Source organism: Syngnathus leptorhynchus, chromosome 3 (genome assembly GCF_054491065.1).
Source record: "Syngnathus leptorhynchus isolate UIUO chromosome 3, UIUO_Slep, whole genome shotgun sequence".
Classification (NCBI taxonomy): domain Eukaryota; kingdom Metazoa; phylum Chordata; class Actinopteri; order Syngnathiformes; family Syngnathidae; genus Syngnathus; species Syngnathus leptorhynchus.
In genome coordinates, this window is record NC_141197.1 from 4,056,689 (window position 1) to 4,077,965 (window position 21,277).

General features: G+C 41.4%; 2 protein-coding genes across 2 annotated transcripts; both read right to left on the bottom strand.

Annotated features, from left to right (window-relative positions):
* Positions 1-1,286: 1,286 nt before the first annotated feature.
* On the bottom strand, positions 1,287-7,502 carry LOC147058876 (tubulin alpha-1C chain-like). Its single transcript, XM_085906991.1, has 5 exons — positions 7,354-7,502; positions 5,140-5,164; positions 4,394-4,616; positions 2,538-2,686; positions 1,287-2,462 (listed from the first exon to the last, which is right to left on the bottom strand). Exons 2-5 carry the CDS (start codon positions 5,140-5,142, stop codon positions 1,485-1,487), a joined length of 1,353 nt encoding a protein of 450 aa, XP_085763117.1. The 5' UTR covers positions 5,143-5,164; positions 7,354-7,502; the 3' UTR covers positions 1,287-1,484.
* A 4,030-nt stretch (positions 7,503-11,532) lies between these two features.
* On the bottom strand, positions 11,533-18,886 carry LOC147058877 (tubulin alpha-1C chain-like). The gene is made up of 5 exons (XM_085906888.1): positions 18,737-18,886; positions 16,524-16,548; positions 15,778-16,000; positions 13,925-14,073; positions 11,533-13,849 (listed from the first exon to the last, which is right to left on the bottom strand). The coding sequence occupies exons 2-5, from the start codon at positions 16,524-16,526 to the stop codon at positions 12,872-12,874; spliced, it is 1,353 nt and encodes a 450-aa protein (XP_085763014.1). The 5' UTR covers positions 16,527-16,548; positions 18,737-18,886; the 3' UTR covers positions 11,533-12,871.
* Between the last annotated feature and the right edge of the window lie 2,391 nt (positions 18,887-21,277).

Here is a 21,277-nt window from a genome sequence, read left to right on the forward strand (position 1 = left end):
GGCCTGAATTTCACTTCTCAAAAGACATTCAGAACATTGGTGCCCTTTTAAAAAAATATATTATGAAAAACTTGTTTCTAATACACAAATACATGCTACATAACCTGATTTAATTTTTTTAAATATTCATAAAAAGAATCAGCATTCTTTTTATGTGGATTTTTTATGCATTCGAGTGGGCATCAATTTTATGCAGATTTTCACTTTTTGGTCCATCAATTTTATGCGGATTTTCACTGTTTGGTCCAGTGTACTTTGAAATTCATGACTTCTCTCAACCCTCATCCTTTTACCTAATTAAAAAGCAAGAAAATATCCCATCTAAATATATAATTTTTTTAAATTAATAAATACTAAAAATTGAAAAATACTGCCCTTTAACGAAAAACTTCTGATATCTCGCCACAAGTTTTTGTCATCTGTTTCTGTAATTGTCCCATCCTGGGTCAAGTGCCAACTAAAGGCCTCTCATACCCATACAACGGCCGCATTGCTTCACATGGCCGACACGTTGTGTTGTGCGGCACTTTTACAACTAGTCTGTAACACATGACGCTCTCAGGTCAGAAATTGCTGATGCGCGTAGAATGCCATCATATCTCGGGATTGGTCCGTTTAATCACATTCTGCAATGATGTAATGCTTTATTGTCATTACAGCTTTGTCGCTACACGTCACCAGGCAACGAGATGGAAACAGGCTCAATTCACACAAGGTTCAAGCAACAAAATAATGCAGCATTCCCCAGCTATAATCCACAAGGCCTCTCTATATCACCACAGAGGTGAGGATTTTTAGCACCCACAGCTTACGGTTTAAATTTTGCTATCTTGTGGACTTAATATTAGTCAGTCATAGATGGATGTAAATGAGAGAATCCAGTCACTTTCAAGGGAAATATTTTTCCACATAATTATTTTCTTTTTCCCTTTCATTTGTGCGACCCGCTGCGGACCACCTTTGACCAGGCAGTGGTTGGGGATCACTGATTTACATGATTACCATGCATGTCATTTCATCCATCATATCCTTTTCCACCAAGATAGCAATGGAAATACAGGTCGATAGTTACATGACAAACTTTTTTAATCCCCTTATTCTGCCTTCAATTACATCTCCGTGTAGATGATCATGTTGACAAACCTAGTGTAACTGCATCTGACTTTTTAACATTTTTTTTTGTAGTTAAAAGAAAAACTAGGTGATGGACAAATCATTGTGATGGACTGCGGTCTTCAAAGATGTCTGGCATCTTGAAGAGAACGTCTGGAATACAATGGAGACAATTTGAATAACAAGGTTGGTAATTTCTTTTAATTGTCAATTTTGTCCAAAATGCATAAACAATTTTAAGGAAAAAAAGGTATTTAACTTTTAGTGATCCAACTAATTGTCTGGTTTGCACAATCAAACTAATCAGCAAATACATTCAGGATCACAGAGGAAACAACATTGTTTCCTGCAATCTAGTTCCTTTGTACGTCTTAATATTCCTCTCCTTCCTCTCCCTGATCATCAACTGAGTCGGCCCCAACCTCCTCATAATCCTTCTCTAGAGCTGCCATGTCCTCTCGGGCCTCAGAGAATTCTCCCTCCTCCATACCCTCCCCCACATACCAGTGAACAAAAGCGCGCTTCGCATACATCAGGTCAAACTTGTGATCGAGCCGAGCCCAGGCCTCTGCAACGGCTGTTGTGTTGCTCAGCATACACACAGCTCTCTGTACCTTGGCCAGGTCGCCACCGGGAACCACGGTGGGGGGCTGATAGTTGATGCCCACCTTAAAACCAGTGGGGCACCAGTCCACAAACTGGATGGTGCGCTTGGTTTTGATTGTGGCAATGGCGGCATTTACATCTTTGGGCACCACATCGCCACGATACAAAAGGCAACACGCCATGTATTTGCCATGGCGAGGGTCACACTTCACCATCTGGTTGGCTGGCTCAAAGCACGCATTGGTGATATCAGCAACAGTTAATTGCTCATGGTAAGCCTTCTCAGCAGAGATGATGGGGGCGTAGGTGGCCAGAGGGAAGTGAATACGAGGATATGGTACCAAGTTGGTTTGAAACTCTGCAAGATCGACATTGAGGGCGCCGTCGAAACGAAGGGAAGCCGTGATCGAGGAAGTGATCTGACTGATCAATCTGTTCAGATTGGTGTATGTAGGACGCTCCATGTCTAGATTTCGGCGGCAAATATCATAAATGGCCTCATTATCCACCATGAAGGCACAGTCAGAGTGCTCCAGGGTGGTGTGTGTGGTCAAGATTGAATTGTAGGGCTCCACCACAGCCGTGGACACCTGAGGTGCTGGATAGATGGAGAACTCCAGCTTGGATTTCTTCCCGTAGTCCACAGACAGACGTTCCATCAACAGGGACGTGAACCCGGAACCGGTGCCACCGCCGAAGCTGTGGAACACCAGGAATCCCTGAAGACCGGTGCACTGGTCAGCCTGGTGACACGGAGGGACATGAATTGAACATCACATTTGTCTTTGTAATCATAAATTCTTGACTTCAGTGCTCACAAGTTTACGTATTCTGTCCAGCACAAGGTCAATGATCTCTTTGCCGATGGTGTAGTGACCACGGGCGTAGTTATTTGCAGCATCCTCCTTGCCGGTGATTAACTGTTCAGGGTGGAAGAGCTGCCGATAGGTTCCCGTACGCACTTCATCTGAAGAAAACAAACCAGTGCCTCAGCTTTACTTAATGTTAATTTCAAGATTGAACTTTTTTTCTGGGGGGGTGTAATGGGGAAAGAAAACTGAAAAGCAAAACACTAATAGCCATCAGATGGCAGCAGTGAGTAACTCTTGGATGAGTTCACCATTTATCAAAACAACGTGGACGCTTCTGAACATGGCATGTCTCTGAATTCCACCGTTACGTTACAATCAGCTTTTTACCGTCAGTGGTGATATCATTAAATTTAAGACAGAGGTGTCACACGAGATAAAGTTTCTTTAAATTTCAAAGTACAAATGAACTGTTGTACGTAGTGTACATGTGCATTGCATGACGCATGAACACACTACTAAACATTACTACCGTATTTTTCGAACTAAAAGTCGCTCCGGAATATACGTCGCCATCAGCCATAAAATGCACAATAAAGTGAAAAAAACCATATATAAATCGCACCGGAGTATACGTCACATTTTGGGTGAATTTATTCGACAAAATCCAACACCAAGAACAAACATGAACGAGCAACAGGCCAAACGATACGGTATGCTAACGTAACAAACACAAACGAAGAGCTGCGACTAAGCCTGAGGTAACTTTAACAGTTATCCAAATAACTATAACATAAATAACACGTTTCTCAAACCATCTCTGTTACTCCAAAACATTAAATTCACAATCGAATTCATCGTCCTTTCTGTAAACAACAACAAGCGTATGCGTCGCGGCGCTGACGTCGGACTCCTCGTCAGTTGCAGTTAAAATTATTCCACAGGCCCATATAATGATATATAAAGTATATATCAAATAACTATCATATAAACAACAATATCAAACCATCTATCACTCTAAATCATTGAATCCTCGTCCTTTATGTAAACAACGTCGTGTGTGCGCCGCGCCACTGGAGTGGGACTCATCAATTGCAGTTAAAATTATTCCACAGGCCCATATAATTATAAACAACAATTTTATCAAACAATCTCTGTCACTCCAAGTCATAAATCCCGTGATCGAATCCTTTGTCTTTTATGTAAACAACGCTGCGTGTGCGCCGCTGACGTCAGTTGCAGTTCATATCACAGTAATCCCTTGCTACATCGCGGTTCGTTTTTCGCAGTTTCACTACATTATGGATTTTTGAATTTGGAAAATTTGTGAATAATTTCACATATAAGTGGTTCTTGAGTATAAATCGCCCCCCCCCCCCCCACCCAAACTTTGAAAAAACCTGCGACTTATAGTCCAAAAAATACGGTACTAAATTGGGTGCAAATCGTTTGATTCAGTTGATACACCGATAATATTTTGTTTAAAAAAACGTTTTACTGTTTCTTTTGGTATTTTATAAACAAAAAAACTACAGATGTTTGAGGCGTCACTAAAAACTACAAAAAGCTTTTTTGGACCAAAATAGAAACCAAATCATATTCTGCTGCTGATTACTAAAAAAAAAAAAAAATAATGAGGTAAAAATATTTTGGAATTAAAGAGGCTAATCTTCTATTTGGTGATTTCTTTGTGATAGTTATAAAATACTTTGAAATTATAAAATTCTGTGAGCTTTGAAAGATCAGTCATAAAGCTTTAAATTGGCTAGCACAATATATGTTCTTTTATTTGGAGGGTGGAGGGGGCCTGGCATTAAACAAGTTAATGTTTTGATGTGCAGCAGTTCAGAGATGAGCTAGTTTACCAATGACTGTGGGCTCCAGGTCCACAAAGACAGCTCTGGGAACGTGCTTTCCCGCTCCAGTCTCACTGAAGAAAGTGTTGAAGGAATCATCTCCACCTCCAATTGTTTTGTCACTGGGCATCTGTCCGTCCGGCTGGATTCCATGTTCCAGGCAGTAAAGCTCCCAGCAGGCATTGCCAATCTGAACGCCAGCCTGTCCAACATGCACCGAGATACACTCACGCTGTAGGAGGGAAAATTAAGTTAAGGCCATTTAAGGTTATATAATATATTGTTACAAGTTGGGTAACACATTGGGTAATGATTTTCTACGCAGTTTAACAAACGTGAGTAATTGATTCTCTGTGGCGACCCTTGATGGGACAAGCCGTCCAAAAGGCCACAAAATCGACAACAAAAGTTTCCAGGGGAATTAATGGTACGGTGATTCGTGGTACTGCATAAAAATATAAGGAAATAATAATCTTTACAAGTTAATTTTATTGTCCCAATTGGCCAGACGAGTTAAAATATGGATTGTTTTCATTCAATAGTTTGCGTAAGTAAAATCCCCTTAATCTGTTGATTCCTTTCAGTGGTCCTCACTGGGAAGTGTCTCTACATATAAGTTTCCAATGGAAAGTTTTCAGCACCTTGTTAACATGGGTTCATAAATAATACAGTCCCGCCATATGCCTTGTCAGTTTATGAAATAAAAATTTTAACAAAAGTCTCAAAGGGAAATAAATAATCCCATGCACACTCACCATATTTCCTGAAGGAGAGGAGTTTCTGAAAGAAAAAGCAACAGTTTGGACAGGTGAAAACCATGTGATTGAATTCATTTAGTCAACAAATGATGCATACTGTAGTAAACAGAGCAAGGCTACCAACATAGTTTTGTCAGTTAGCCCCCAAGGACCACGAGTAGTCTGGCAAGCTCGTCCTACAACTAGTACCATAATTTTCGGACTATAAATCGCATTTTTTGTCATGTTTTTTTGGGGCGACTTATGACTATAAGTCGCGTTTTTTGTCATAGTTTGGGTGTGGGGGGGGCGACATGTGATTTTTTTCACAAATTTTCAAAATCCAAAAATCCGCAATGTAGTGAAACCGCGATAAACGAACCGCGATGTAGCAAGGGATTACTGTCATTTGAACTGCAAGTGACGTCACCCGTGCCGCGCGGCGGTTATTTACATAAAGGGCAAAGGATTCGATCACGGGATGACGACGATGACGAAGAGCCACACGTACTACAGGCATCATGAGCAGCTTTGTTTGTAAGTGACACGGAGGACGAAGAGATTGAAGGATTTAATGATTTGTAATGACACAGATGGTTTGAAAAACTATTATGGCTTTAACGCACGCCCGGTCCTTCTCGACGAGAGCTCTCTTTCACCTCCGTGGATGGAAGTCGGGGGCCGGCGCTCGGCCGGGTGGCTGTCCGGGGACGGTGGATGGGGCTCGGACATGGCTTTTATGCACGCCCAGTCCTATTTATGGAGCTCTCTTTCACCTCCATGGCTGGAAGTTCAGTAGTTTTTGGCTCGTTGAATTCTTGTTTTGTTAAATAAAGAGCCGTTTACCAAACCCACGTCTGTCCTGGTACTTTGTTAACGCTACAATATAGTTATATACTAGATCTCTGCAGCGCACGCGCGGCATTGTTGGCATAAAGAACAAGGAATTTGATCGATGGATTTAATGATTTGGAGTGACACAGATGGTTTGATAATATTGTTGTAATATGATAGTTATTTGAAATATGCTTTATATATCGTTATATGGGTCTGTGGAATAATTAGAAATGCTTACAACGGGTCCGACGTCAGCATATGCGGCACATACGCGGCATTATTTACATAAAGCACGATCGATTGATTTAATGAATTGGAGTGACACAGATGGTTTGATAATCGTGTTATTTTGTAATACTTACTTGAATAATTCTGAATGTTACGTCAGGCCCGTTCTCAGCTCCTCGTTTGTGTATATGTCACGTTAGCATACCGTATCGTTTAGCCTGTTGTTGCTGGTTCATGTCTGTTTTTGGTGTTGGATTTTGACAAATAAATTTGCCCCAAAAGTGCGACTTATACTCCGGTGCGACTTATATATGGGGTTTTTTTTCACTTTATTGTGCATTTTATGGCTGGTGCGACTTATACTCCGAGCGACTTATAGTCCAAAAATTACGGTAGTTGTGGATTTTCCAGGCATGTTGTAGAAATGTTCATTTGAAAATGTGAAGACTTGCAGATTTGGTTTTATAATTGTTATAAATCATCAGCACTTCATTGGTTTAGTCATTGTTAGAAATCATGAGCACGATCAGTGTCTTCACATAATATCATAAAAATGTTATCAAAGGTAATTTGATCAAATTGGTTACTTTAGAATTATATCAAACTGGTAGCCTTCCAGCATTTGTTACGGAAGACACTTCAAAAAGGTTGGTGAGAGTTGGTTGGAGATGTATCAGATCCTCACACAAAATACAGCACAAACCAACCTTGGACAGAACCATTAATTGGGCAACCATCTTTCATCACCATGAACACACAAATTAAAACCTGTAGAAATCTCTCTAGACCAAAGGTTTGACGATAAACTGTAATTCCAGTTGGTGATTCAATGACGAAAACAAATTGTGCCTTGTTATTGTAAATATCACTTTCAAAATTAGACCACCCGACTAGATGATTGAGTCCATTTTGACAAGCCATCTACCTTTTCAAAATAATGACTCGGAAGTTTTGCTTGATCTTTGCATGCTAGTGTTCAAAAAATTTTATTAGCAGTAGCAGCTCTCAGTGGCTTCTACTCTAGGGCTACAATTGATTACATTGTTTAGTCAATAGTTATAAAGGACAATACTCCAATTTGAATATTCTGTAGGCATGGGATTATTTAAGTAGACGGACAACAAAGACCAAAACTTCTACAGTATTATAGTAAATAATTAAGCTTACCGATAACCAACTCCCGAGCAATCAGTGTCTGTTAATTCGTGATGTGGTTTGACTGACTTTGTAAAAGAGCAGCAAATACTCTTATGGATGGTCAAACGCTAGCTTTGCACAAAGACGTTCCAAGCGTATACAAGCTCTGAAGAGAAGATGCCTTAAAAGCAAAAGAACGTCATAAAGGTTTCAGGTGGTGTGACGTCATCGTCATGCGTTACTGACCACACGTAACTGACATTTGTGAACGTGACAAAGACTGACATGTGAACAGTAACGCGTATGTCAAATATGGATCGCCGTCATAATACGACGGATTCGGAAAAAAACACTTACACTGCTGCCTCAAAGTGAATAATAATTATCAAATAATTACCTATTCATTCTTAGTATGCATTCTTTAATAAATTATTGATTACTAATCAGTTATTATACAATATTCTGTCTCAAATATTCTTCCCGAAATTATTATTAGTTGTAGTTTGCTGTGGATAAAAACTACTGCATCATATTTAGAGCTGTGTCGAATATTTTTCATTCACGCAGCTGTTTCAAGTAACCAAAGAGTAATATTATTTGTTAGGATATGGATTTTAGCTATTGATCTGACTCCAAATTGCGATCAACACTTAACACAAGTTTCTATGTCCCAATCCACACACTGGCGCACCTAACAATTTTGCGAGTTCGTTCTGTCAAAGAGAAGACCAGTAGATCAATCAGACCAAATTTACCAATTGTTTATTCCTAACAATACAGGCCTGGGTCCCGGGTCCCTCACACTAAAACTCGTGCGTTTTTGTGACCACCAAAAGACGACACATTCTTCCGGGTTGCCCAGTTTTAAAGAAACACAATATGAATATTAAAGCATGCAAAATATTGTGTGATGATTGGTCGATGGTCATCTCCTCCCCGTCGAGGTGTCATCACTGTGGTCAGGAGTTGGGGATTTTCCTCTCGAAGCCCAACCACCTGGACGTGGTGTTGTTCTTTGTTCTCGTTCCTCACCGACCTTGAGGTGTTATCGTCCGGTACTCCCTTCGTCCCGTGCCATCCCGTACTCCCTGTCTGGTACTCCCTTCCTGGGCCTCCCTGTTCCATAACTCTTAGAAGAAAACAAGTTCATGCAGTGTGCCTGCATATTCCTCACCCCCCACCAATCCACACAAGCACTCCAATACTAGATATTATATTGATATGATTATATGTTTCACACAACCTTAAAAAATATGTTTGCAAACCGCTGAAAGCACATTTCTCTTTATATTGAAGAAAATGGGTTCCAAAAAGGCGGCTCGGTGGGGGAGTGGGTAGCACGTCCGCCTCACAGTTAGGAGGGTGCGGGTTCAATTCCACCTCCGGCCCTCCCTGTGTGGAGTTTGCATGTTCTCCCCGTGTCCGCGTGGGTTTTCTCCGGGCACTCCGGTTTCCTCCCACATCCCAAAAACATGCTTGATAGGCCGATTGAGCACTCCAAATTGTCCCTAGGTGTGAGTGCGAGTGCGAATGGTTGTTCGTCTCTGTGTGCCCTGCGATTGGTTGGCAACCAATTCAGGGTGTCCCCCGCCTACTGCCCGATGACGGCTGGGATAGGCTCCAGCATGCCCGCGACCCCCGTGGGGACTAAGCGGTTCAGAAAATGGATGGATGGATGGATGGGTTCCAAAAAGTCCCGCCTAGCTACAAAAACCGATATGCTCACACCTCACTGATTAAAGTACATAAGCATACAATTATATCCACACATTAAATCAATAAAAGAAACATTTAAAGCATGTAATTATACCTACACACTAGATCAATAAAGAAGACATTTTCAGTTTAAAAAGACAAAACTAGACATTTTTTGATATGTGATCAACTAAGTGGTAAAGAGAAATGTTATTATAACTTCATGATCTGATGTGAATTTTTGTGCACTTTAAAATAAATGGTTTTTTTGGTATATTGCTTGATATTGTGACTTATTATTTGCCTTTGTTGCGTGTTGTGCGGGATGTCCGTTGTTGACTCAAAGCAAAGATGTGGAGTTTAGAGTTGGTTCTTTATTTGCAAGATCTTGGGTTGTTTAATGGCGGCCAATACACAAGGCACGGCAGCAGATGAAACAACAGCTTCTGTCCCCAGGTCAGCTTGTTTTATACTGTCCGGAAAGGCGGGAACTTGTCACATGACCATTTCGTACCTGTGGCGGGAACTTGTCACATGACCATTTTGTACCTGAGTGTAGGGGCGTCACTGTGTGTGTTCATCCAGTTGTGTGTGTTGTAAACGTGTTCTGATAAAGCAGTTATGTTTCCATAAAATAATAAAAGAATTGTACATATATGAGCATCACATTGTACAGAGATTGTCTCCCCTAATAGAACATGTACACATTGCTGTTGCTGACTCTTCACCTTCTTCTTTTATTGACTGGTTTTGAACAGGTTTGGTCAGCAATCACCAATATTGTATTTGCAATACAGTTGTCTGCTTGGTCATCTTGGTTTCTGGCTTCCCACGCATCTTGGGAAGGATTGGTAATTTTGGAGTGTTAGGTATGCTTGCTTCTTTGGTGCATGTGATGTTTGCAGGCAACCACTAGATGACAAAGTTTACTCATTTAAAATCCCCAAAAGCTCTAACCTAGACACTGACCACATTGCACGTTGCTGAATATTCCTACTCTGGTGAGTAGTAAGGATAACAGACAAGCGATTTTGATACCCCCACCCCCCCTAAAAAAATCATGTCACATATCCCAAGATTCCTTTATTTGTCCGTTTCTGCAGCAGGTTCTGGAACTGTTTCCAAATTAAGCAACGGTATTAATCCTTCTGCATCATAATCTAGACGCCATTCCCTCCTTTTTTTGTTTTGTTTGAACCTTACTTAACTGCGAGCTGCCCTAAAAAAAGAGGCAACGGACACATGTTCTCGATAGTCAATCGTTCAAAATACTGCTGACTAAAAGATGGAAGTTTGAAAGAACTAACGTTGAGAGAGATTGTCTTCATACACATTTACCCTTCATGCGCTTGTGAGATTTTTTATGGTTATTTATTTAAGTTACGATAGATGCAAATACAATTCTGCTCATCACCAAAAGAACCCCATCATACAGAGAAGTTATGCAGTAGTGATATGTTAGGACTTTAGTCTTTTTTTTAATGTTGAAATTTTGAAATTATGAACAGTTTGAAATAGCAGTCAGCGTTACTGCAAAACCTTCAGGCTTCTGAAATTAAGAAAAGACTACATCTGAAATGTATTTGGAGTTTATAGGAGAAACTCGGTTATCCGGGAGGGACTCAGAATCAAATTGCTGCTCCTCCATGTTGAGTGGAGCCAGATGAGGTGGCTCGGGCATCTGATTAGGATGCCCCCTGGATACCTCCCTGGTGAGCTGTTTCGGGCATGTCGCACCAAAAAGAGGCCTCAGGGACGACCCAGTACATGCTGGAGAGACTGTCTCTTGGCTGACCAGGGAATACCCTGATATCCCCTGGGATGAGCTGACTGAAGTGGCTGGGGAAAAAGTTTCGGCTTCCCTGCTGAAGAGTTCTCTGGATAAGGGTAGAGGATTCACCCACACACTCTGTGGCATCCCCATGCTCCCAGTTGGTGTTTGCTAGTTGTAGAGGACACATACATATGAGTCCACACTTCACACAAGCATGCAGCAAATACTCACCCAGACACACACTGCACTGTTGCAACTGTCAGTCACCCCTGTAGTGTCATGGCAACAGCTTCCTGTTGAGATGTGTTGAGAAAAAAATGCGATGAATATTCGGACAAACTAGGCATTGACATTGTTCCACATAAAGTAAAATGTTCAGTGTTAGAATAGTTTTACACTTATGTGCAGTTGAATAAGGCTTCAGTAACTGAAGAATAAAGAAGTTATTTGCAACAGAGAAAAGATTACTATGATTTTACATGATTTAAAGAAATTCCTAGGCAAGGTTAAAAAATTATTTACCCGGGATTGATGGATAGAAGGATGGATGGATGGATGGATGGATGATCAGAGGCACTTTAAATGGTAGCAAATGTGTTGTGATTACTCTCATTGAACTATTCAACCACATTATTTCAGATATTTATTTTTACATCCCCTCATGAAAATGTTTAATTTTTTTGTAATTTGTCTTTTCAATTCTCTTTTTACATGACAAAAAAAATCTGGTATTCAAACAGTGGTGTGTATACCTTTTAATGTACATTCTATGATACATCCCAAACAACTCTGGCGAGCTACTGATTTGGATCCTGCATTTATCACTGAGCAGCACTTTTTATATACTGCAAGTCATTTCTGGCTTCTGGAGGAACAATTTTGGACCTGAAACAAACTTCTTTTAAAAAACCTGTTTTGGTTAGCTCCTGCTCCTTCGTGTGATTCTCTTCAAGTGAAAGTAAGCTTCCCTGGAGTTGCCAGTGACCCACTTCACCATAACACTGGAAGCGTACAAGGAAAGGGCAGGTGGAGGTGACAATATATATGGGAGACCACAATGATTAATGTGCTTCCAGAGATAGATTGAAGGAGGAAAGCAAGAGAGAAAATTAATGAACAAGAGGACCTGGTACATAGTGTTGCTATGGGCACAAGCAGGATCCAATAAAACAGATGTTTGACCTCATCTGGGTCCTAACACTAACAGAAAATAGTCGAGCATGCCAGCAAAGCAATTGTCATTTTGATGCATTGGAAATGGTTTGGTTTGGTATACTTGTGAATTTCTACTGGTGCAGCCAAAACCACCTGGAGCTGAACCCGCTCAAGACCGTGGAGATGACAGCGGACTTCAGACCCTTTACCACTTTCATCCCTCACTATCCACAGTAATACTATTCTCTCCACAGACATCTTCAAGTTCCTGGGATCCACAATCTCTTGGGACCTGAAATGACCCAGCCACATAGACTCTGTCCGAAAGAAAGCCCAGCGGAGGCTGTACTTTCTGAGACAGCTTAGGAAGTGCAACCTGCCACAGGAGCTGCTGAAGACCTATTGTTGGGTCTGAATATGATCAGACATTAAATCACATGCTGGAACGAAGAGGAGAAGACAACCAGGATGAGTTTACTCGCGAGGAGAACGATAGAGAAAGGAAGCTCAGTTACAATCTCCACCAGTTCTGAGTTCCTCCTCCACGTGCTCCTCTTTTTAATGTCTTGGTTGCCCTGGTTGCAGAGGCGTTGCTACACTAAAGGGAGGGGAGATAGTGGGTGTAGCAACGCTGATTAGCTAAGGAATGTAGTGTAGTGTGATCTAGCACTCGTCGGCCCTCGACCCCCGCATTGGGACTGCAGAGTCTGCTTTCTTCCCCCAACCAGTTGTCCTCTCCATGAGTGGCCGACTCCTCCTCGACTGTGATCAGATAACTTGAGGCACGTTGAATGTCGTTAAAGGTATTTAACTTTTAGTGATCCAACTAATTGTCTGGTTTGCACAATCAAACTAATCAGCAAATACATTCAGGATCACAGAGGAAACAACATTGTTTCCTGCAATCTAGTTCCTTTGTACGTCTTAATATTCCTCTCCTTCCTCTCCCTGATCATCAACTGAGTCGGCCCCAACCTCCTCATAATCCTTCTCTAGAGCTGCCATGTCCTCTCGGGCCTCAGAGAATTCTCCCTCCTCCATACCCTCCCCCACATACCAGTGAACAAAAGCGCGCTTCGCATACATCAGGTCAAACTTGTGATCGAGCCGAGCCCAGGCCTCTGCAACGGCTGTTGTGTTGCTCAGCATACACACAGCTCTCTGTACCTTGGCCAGGTCGCCACCGGGAACCACGGTGGGGGGCTGATAGTTGATGCCCACCTTAAAACCAGTGGGGCACCAGTCCACAAACTGGATGGTGCGCTTGGTTTTGATTGTGGCAATGGCGGCATTTACATCTTTGGGCACCACATCGCCACGATACAAAAGGCAACACGCCATGTATTTGCCATGGCGAGGGTCACACTTCACCATCTGGTTGGCTGGCTCAAAGCACGCATTGGTGATATCAGCAACAGTTAATTGCTCATGGTAAGCCTTCTCAGCAGAGATGATGGGGGCGTAGGTGGCCAGAGGGAAGTGAATACGAGGATATGGTACCAAGTTGGTTTGAAACTCTGCAAGATCGACATTGAGGGCGCCGTCGAAACGAAGGGAAGCCGTGATCGAGGAAGTGATCTGACTGATCAATCTGTTCAGATTGGTGTATGTAGGACGCTCCATGTCTAGATTTCGGCGGCAAATATCATAAATGGCCTCATTATCCACCATGAAGGCACAGTCAGAGTGCTCCAGGGTGGTGTGTGTGGTCAAGATTGAATTGTAGGGCTCCACCACAGCCGTGGACACCTGAGGTGCTGGATAGATGGAGAACTCCAGCTTGGATTTCTTCCCGTAGTCCACAGACAGACGTTCCATCAACAGGGACGTGAACCCGGAACCGGTGCCACCGCCGAAGCTGTGGAACACCAGGAATCCCTGAAGACCGGTGCACTGGTCAGCCTGGTGACACGGAGGGACATGAATTGAACATCACATTTGTCTTTGTAATCATAAATTCTTGACTTCAGTGCTCACAAGTTTACGTATTCTGTCCAGCACAAGGTCAATGATCTCTTTGCCGATGGTGTAGTGACCACGGGCGTAGTTATTTGCAGCATCCTCCTTGCCGGTGATTAACTGTTCAGGGTGGAAGAGCTGCCGATAGGTTCCCGTACGCACTTCATCTGAAGAAAACAAACCAGTGCCTCAGCTTTACTTAATGTTAATTTCAAGATTGAACTTTTTTTCTGGGGGGGTGTAATGGGGAAAGAAAACTGAAAAGCAAAACACTAATAGCCATCAGATGGCAGCAGTGAGTAACTCTTGGATGAGTTCACCATTTATCAAAACAACGTGGACGCTTCTGAACATGGCATGTCTCTGAATTCCACCGTTACGTTACAATCAGCTTTTTACCGTCAGTGGTGATATCATTAAATTTAAGACAGAGGTGTCACACGAGATAAAGTTTCTTTAAATTTCAAAGTACAAATGAACTGTTGTACGTAGTGTACATGTGCATTGCATGACGCATGAACACACTACTAAACATTACTACCGTATTTTTCGAACTAAAAGTCGCTCCGGAATATACGTCGCCATCAGCCATAAAATGCACAATAAAGTGAAAAAAACCATATATAAATCGCACCGGAGTATACGTCACATTTTGGGTGAATTTATTCGACAAAATCCAACACCAAGAACAAACATGAACGAGCAACAGGCCAAACGATACGGTATGCTAACGTAACAAACACAAACGAAGAGCTGCGACTAAGCCTGAGGTAACTTTAACAGTTATCCAAATAACTATAACATAAATAACACGTTTCTCAAACCATCTCTGTTACTCCAAAACATTAAATTCACAATCGAATTCATCGTCCTTTCTGTAAACAACAACAAGCGTATGCGTCGCGGCGCTGACGTCGGACTCCTCGTCAGTTGCAGTTAAAATTATTCCACAGGCCCATATAATGATATATAAAGTATATATCAAATAACTATCATATAAACAACAATATCAAACCATCTATCACTCTAAATCATTGAATCCTCGTCCTTTATGTAAACAACGTCGTGTGTGCGCCGCGCCACTGGAGTGGGACTCATCAATTGCAGTTAAAATTATTCCACAGGCCCATATAATTATAAACAACAATTTTATCAAACAATCTCTGTCACTCCAAGTCATAAATCCCGTGATCGAATCCTTTGTCTTTTATGTAAACAACGCTGCGTGTGCGCCGCTGACGTCAGTTGCAGTTCATATCACAGTAATCCCTTGCTACATCGCGGTTCGTTTTTCGCAGTTTCACTACATTATGGATTTTTGAATTTGGAAAATTTGTGAATAATTTCACATATAAGTGGTTCTTGAGTATAAATCGCCCCCCCCCCCACCCAAACTTTGAAAAAACCTGCGACTTATAGTCCAAAAAATACGGTACTAAATTGGGTGCAAATCGTTTGATTCAGTTGATACACCGATAATATTTTGTTTAAAAAAACGTTTTACTGTTTCTTTTGGTATTTTATAAACAAAAAAACTACAGATGTTTGAGGCGTCACTAAAAACTACAAAAAGCTTTTTTGGACCAAAATAGAAACCAAATCATATTCTGCTGCTGATTACTAAAAAAAAAAAAAAATAATGAGGTAAAAATATTTTGGAATTAAAGAGGCTAATCTTCTATTTGGTGATTTCTTTGTGATAGTTATAAAATACTTTGAAATTATAAAATTCTGTGAGCTTTGAAAGATCAGTCATAAAGCTTTAAATTGGCTAGCACAATATATGTTCTTTTATTTGGAGGGTGGAGGGGGCCTGGCATTAAACAAGTTAATGTTTTGATGTGCAGCAGTTCAGAGATGAGCTAGTTTACCAATGACTGTGGGCTCCAGGTCCACAAAGACAGCTCTGGGAACGTGCTTTCCCGCTCCAGTCTCACTGAAGAAAGTGTTGAAGGAATCATCTCCACCTCCAATTGTTTTGTCACTGGGCATCTGTCCGTCCGGCTGGATTCCATGTTCCAGGCAGTAAAGCTCCCAGCAGGCATTGCCAATCTGAACGCCAGCCTGTCCAACATGCACCGAGATACACTCACGCTGTAGGAGGGAAAATTAAGTTAAGGCCATTTAAGGTTATATAATATATTGTTACAAGTTGGGTAACACATTGGGTAATGATTTTCTACGCAGTTTAACAAACGTGAGTAATTGATTCTCTGTGGCGACCCTTGATGGGACAAGCCGTCCAAAAGGCCACAAAATCGACAACAAAAGTTTCCAGGGGAATTAATGGTACGGTGATTCGTGGTACTGCATAAAAATATAAGGAAATAATAATCTTTACAAGTTAATTTTATTGTCCCAATTGGCCAGACGAGTTAAAATATGGATTGTTTTCATTCAATAGTTTGCGTAAGTAAAATCCCCTTAATCTGTTGATTCCTTTCAGTGGTCCTCACTGGGAAGTGTCTCTACATATAAGTTTCCAATGGAAAGTTTTCAGCACCTTGTTAACATGGGTTCATAAATAATACAGTCCCGCCATATGCCTTGTCAGTTTATGAAATAAAAATTTTAACAAAAGTCTCAAAGGGAAATAAATAATCCCATGCACACTCACCATATTTCCTGAAGGAGAGGAGTTTCTGAAAGAAAAAGCAACAGTTTGGACAGGTGAAAACCATGTGATTGAATTCATTTAGTCAACAAATGATGCATACTGTAGTAAACAGAGCAAGGCTACCAACATAGTTTTGTCAGTTAGCCCCCAAGGACCACGAGTAGTCTGGCAAGCTCGTCCTACAACTAGTACCATAATTTTCGGACTATAAATCGCATTTTTTGTCATGTTTTTTTGGGGCGACTTATGACTATAAGTCGCGTTTTTTGTCATAGTTTGGGTGTGGGGGGGGCGACATGTGATTTTTTTCACAAATTTTCAAAATCCAAAAATCCGCAATGTAGTGAAACCGCGATAAACGAACCGCGATGTAGCAAGGGATTACTGTCATTTGAACTGCAAGTGACGTCACCCGTGCCGCGCGGCGGTTATTTACATAAAGGGCAAAGGATTCGATCACGGGATGACGACGATGACGAAGAGCCACACGTACTACAGGCATCATGAGCAGCTTTGTTTGTAAGTGACACGGAGGACGAAGAGATTGAAGGATTTAATGATTTGTAATGACACAGATGGTTTGAAAAACTATTATGGCTTTAACGCACGCCCGGTCCTTCTCGACGAGAGCTCTCTTTCACCTCCGTGGATGGAAGTCGGGGGCCGGCGCTCGGCCGGGTGGCTGTCCGGGGACGGTGGATGGGGCTCGGACATGGCTTTTATGCACGCCCAGTCCGATTTATGGAGCTCTCTTTCACCTCCATGGCTGGAAGTTCAGTAGTTTTTGGCTCGTTGAATTCTTGTTTTGTTAAATAAAGAGCCGTTTACCAAACCCACGTCTGTCCTGGTACTTTGTTAACGCTACAATATAGTTATATACTAGATCTCTGCAGCGCACGCGCGGCATTGTTGGCATAAAGAACAAGGAATTTGATCGATGGATTTAATGATTTGGAGTGACACAGATGGTTTGATAATATTGTTGTAATATGATAGTTATTTGAAATATGCTTTATATATCGTTATATGGGTCTGTGGAATAATTAGAAATGCTTACAACGGGTCCGACGTCAGCATATGCGGCACATACGCGGCATTATTTACATAAAGCACGATCGATTGATTTAATGAATTGGAGTGACACAGATGGTTTGATAATCGTGTTATTTTGTAATACTTACTTGAATAATTCTGAATGTTACGTCAGGCCCGTTCTCAGCTCCTCGTTTGTGTATATGTCACGTTAGCATACCGTATCGTTTAGCCTGTTGTTGCTGGTTCATGTCTGTTTTTGGTGTTGGATTTTGACAAATAAATTTGCCCCAAAAGTGCGACTTATACTCCGGTGCGACTTATATATGGGGTTTTTTTCACTTTATTGTGCATTTTATGGCTGGTGCGACTTATACTCCGAGCGACTTATAGTCCAAAAATTACGGTAGTTGTGGATTTTCCAGGCATGTTGTAGAAATGTTCATTTGAAAATGTGAAGACTTGCAGATTTGGTTTTATAATTGTTATAAATCATCAGCACTTCATTGGTTTAGTCATTGTTAGAAATCATGAGCACGATCAGTGTCTTCACATAATATCATAAAAATGTTATCAAAGGTAATTTGATCAAATTGGTTACTTTAGAATTATATCAAACTGGTAGCCTTCCAGCATTTGTTACGGAAGACACTTCAAAAAGGTTGGTGAGAGTTGGTTGGAGATGTATCAGATCCTCACACAAAATACAGCACAAACCAACCTTGGACAGAACCATTAATTGGGCAACCATCTTTCATCACCATGAACACACAAATTAAAACCTGTAGAAATCTCTCTAGACCAAAGGTTTGACGATAAACTGTAATTCCAGTTGGTGATTCAATGACGAAAACAAATTGTGCCTTGTTATTGTAAATATCACTTTCAAAATTAGACCACCCGACTAGATGATTGAGTCCATTTTGACAAGCCATCTACCTTTTCAAAATAATGACTCGGAAGTTTTGCTTGATCTTTGCATGCTAGTGTTCAAAAAATTTTATTAGCAGTAGCAGCTCTCAGTGGCTTCTACTCTAGGGCTACAATTGATTACATTGTTTAGTCAATAGTTATAAAGGACAATACTCCAATTTGAATATTCTGTAGGCATGGGATTATTTAAGTAGACGGACAACAAAGACCAAAACTTCTACAGTATTATAGTAAATAATTAAGCTTACCGATAACCAACTCCCGAGCAATCAGTGTCTGTTAATTCGTGATGTGGTTTGACTGACTTTGTAAAAGAGCAGCAAATACTCTTATGGATGGTCAAACGCTAGCTTTGCACAAAGACGTTCCAAGCGTATACAAGCTCTGAAGAGAAGATGCCTTAAAAGCAAAAGAACGTCATAAAGGTTTCAGGTGGTGTGACGTCATCGTCATGCGTTACTGACCACACGTAACTGACATTTGTGAACGTGACAAAGACTGACATGTGAACAGTAACGCGTATGTCAAATATGGATCGCCGTCATAATACGACGGATTCGGAAAAAAACACTTACACTGCTGCCTCAAAGTGAATAATAATTATCAAATAATTACCTATTCATTCTTAGTATGCATTCTTTAATAAATTATTGATTACTAATCAGTTATTATACAATATTCTGTCTCAAATATTCTTCCCGAAATTATTATTAGTTGTAGTTTGCTGTGGATAAAAACTACTGCATCATATTTAGAGCTGTGTCGAATATTTTTCATTCACGCAGCTGTTTCAAGTAACCAAAGAGTAATATTATTTGTTAGGATATGGATTTTAGCTATTGATCTGACTCCAAATTGCGATCAACACTTAACACAAGTTTCTATGTCCCAATCCACACACTGGCGCACCTAACAATTTTGCGAGTTCGTTCTGTCAAAGAGAAGACCAGTAGATCAATCAGACCAAATTTACCAATTGTTTATTCCTAACAATACAGGCCTGGGTCCCGGGTCCCTCACACTAAAACTCGTGCGTTTTTGTGACCACCAAAAGACGACACATTCTTCCGGGTTGCCCAGTTTTAAAGAAACACAATATGAATATTAAAGCATGCAAAATATTGTGTGATGATTGGTCGATGGTCATCTCCTCCCCGTCGAGGTGTCATCACTGTGGTCAGGAGTTGGGGATTTTCCTCTCGAAGCCCAACCACCTGGACGTGGTGTTGTTCTTTGTTCTCGTTCCTCACCGACCTTGAGGTGTTATCGTCCGGTACTCCCTTCGTCCCGTGCCATCCCGTACTCCCTGTCTGGTACTCCCTTCCTGGGCCTCCCTGTTCCATAACTCTTAGAAGAAAACAAGTTCATGCAGTGTGCCTGCATATTCCTCACCCCCCACCAATCCACACAAGCACTCCAATACTAGATATTATATTGATATGATTATATGTTTCACACAACCTTAAAAAATATGTTTGCAAACCGCTGAAAGCACATTTCTCTTTATATTGAAGAAAATGGGTTCCAAAAAGGCGGCTCGGTGGGGGAGTGGGTAGCACGTCCGCCTCACAGTTAGGAGGGTGCGGGTTCAATTCCACCTCCGGCCCTCCCTGTGTGGAGTTTGCATGTTCTCCCCGTGTCCGCGTGGGTTTTCTCCGGGCACTCCGGTTTCCTCCCACATCCCAAAAACATGCTTGATAGGCCGATTGAGCACTCCAAATTGTCCCTAGGTGTGAGTGCGAGTGCGAATGGTTGTTCGTCTCTGTGTGCCCTGCGATTGGTTGGCAACCAATTCAGGGTGTCCCCCGCCTACTGCCCGATGACGGCTGGGATAGGCTCCAGCATGCCCGCGACCCCCGTGGGGACTAAGCGGTTCAGAAAATGGATGGATGGATGGATGGGTTCCAAAAAGTCCCGCCTAGCTACAAAAACCGATATGCTCACACCTCACTGATTAAAGTACATAAGCATACAATTATATCCACACATTAAATCAATAAAAGAAACATTTAAAGCATGTAATTATACCTACACACTAGATCAATAAAGAAGACATTTTCAGTTTAAAAAGACAAAACTAGACATTTTTTGATATGTGATCAACTAAGTGGTAAAGAGAAATGTTATTATAACTTCATGATCTGATGTGAATTTTTGTGCACTTTAAAATAAATGGTTTTTTTGGTATATTGCTTGATATTGTGACTTATTATTTGCCTTTGTTGCGTGTTGTGCGGGATGTCCGTTGTTGACTCAAAGCAAAGATGTGGAGTTTAGAGTTGGTTCTTTATTTGCAAGATCTTGGGTTGTTTAATGGCGGCCAATACACAAGGCACGGCAGCAGATGAAACAACAGCTTCTGTCCCCAGGTCAGCTTGTTTTATACTGTCCGGAAAGGCGGGAACTTGTCACATGACCATTTCGTACCTGTGGCGGGAACTTGTCACATGACCATTTTGTACCTGAGTGTAGGGGCGTCACTGTGTGTGTTCATCCAGTTGTGTGTGTTGTAAACGTGTTCTGATAAAGCAGTTATGTTTCCATAAAATAATAAAAGAATTGTACATATATGAGCATCACATTGTACAGAGATTGTCTCCCCTAATAGAACATGTACACATTGCTGTTGCTGACTCTTCACCTTCTTCTTTTATTGACTGGTTTTGAACAGGTTTGGTCAGCAATCACCAATATTGTATTTGCAATACAGTTGTCTGCTTGGTCATCTTGGTTTCTGGCTTCCCACGCATCTTGGGAAGGATTGGTAATTTTGGAGTGTTAGGTATGCT

What these genes read in the sequence shown, in the direction of transcription:
- LOC147058876 (XM_085906991.1), bottom strand. An exon ending in CCTGGAGCCCACAGTCATTG is followed by an intron (nt 2,687 to 4,393) that starts GTAAACTAGCTC and finishes TGTTTTCTTCAG; the next exon opens with ATGAAGTGCGTACGGGAACC. An exon ending in TGGACAGAATACGTAAACTT is followed by an intron (nt 2,463 to 2,537) that starts GTGAGCACTGAA and finishes CCGTGTCACCAG; the next exon opens with GCTGACCAGTGCACCGGTCT.
- LOC147058877 (XM_085906888.1), bottom strand. An exon ending in CCTGGAGCCCACAGTCATTG is followed by an intron (nt 14,074 to 15,777) that starts GTAAACTAGCTC and finishes TGTTTTCTTCAG; the next exon opens with ATGAAGTGCGTACGGGAACC. An exon ending in TGGACAGAATACGTAAACTT is followed by an intron (nt 13,850 to 13,924) that starts GTGAGCACTGAA and finishes CCGTGTCACCAG; the next exon opens with GCTGACCAGTGCACCGGTCT.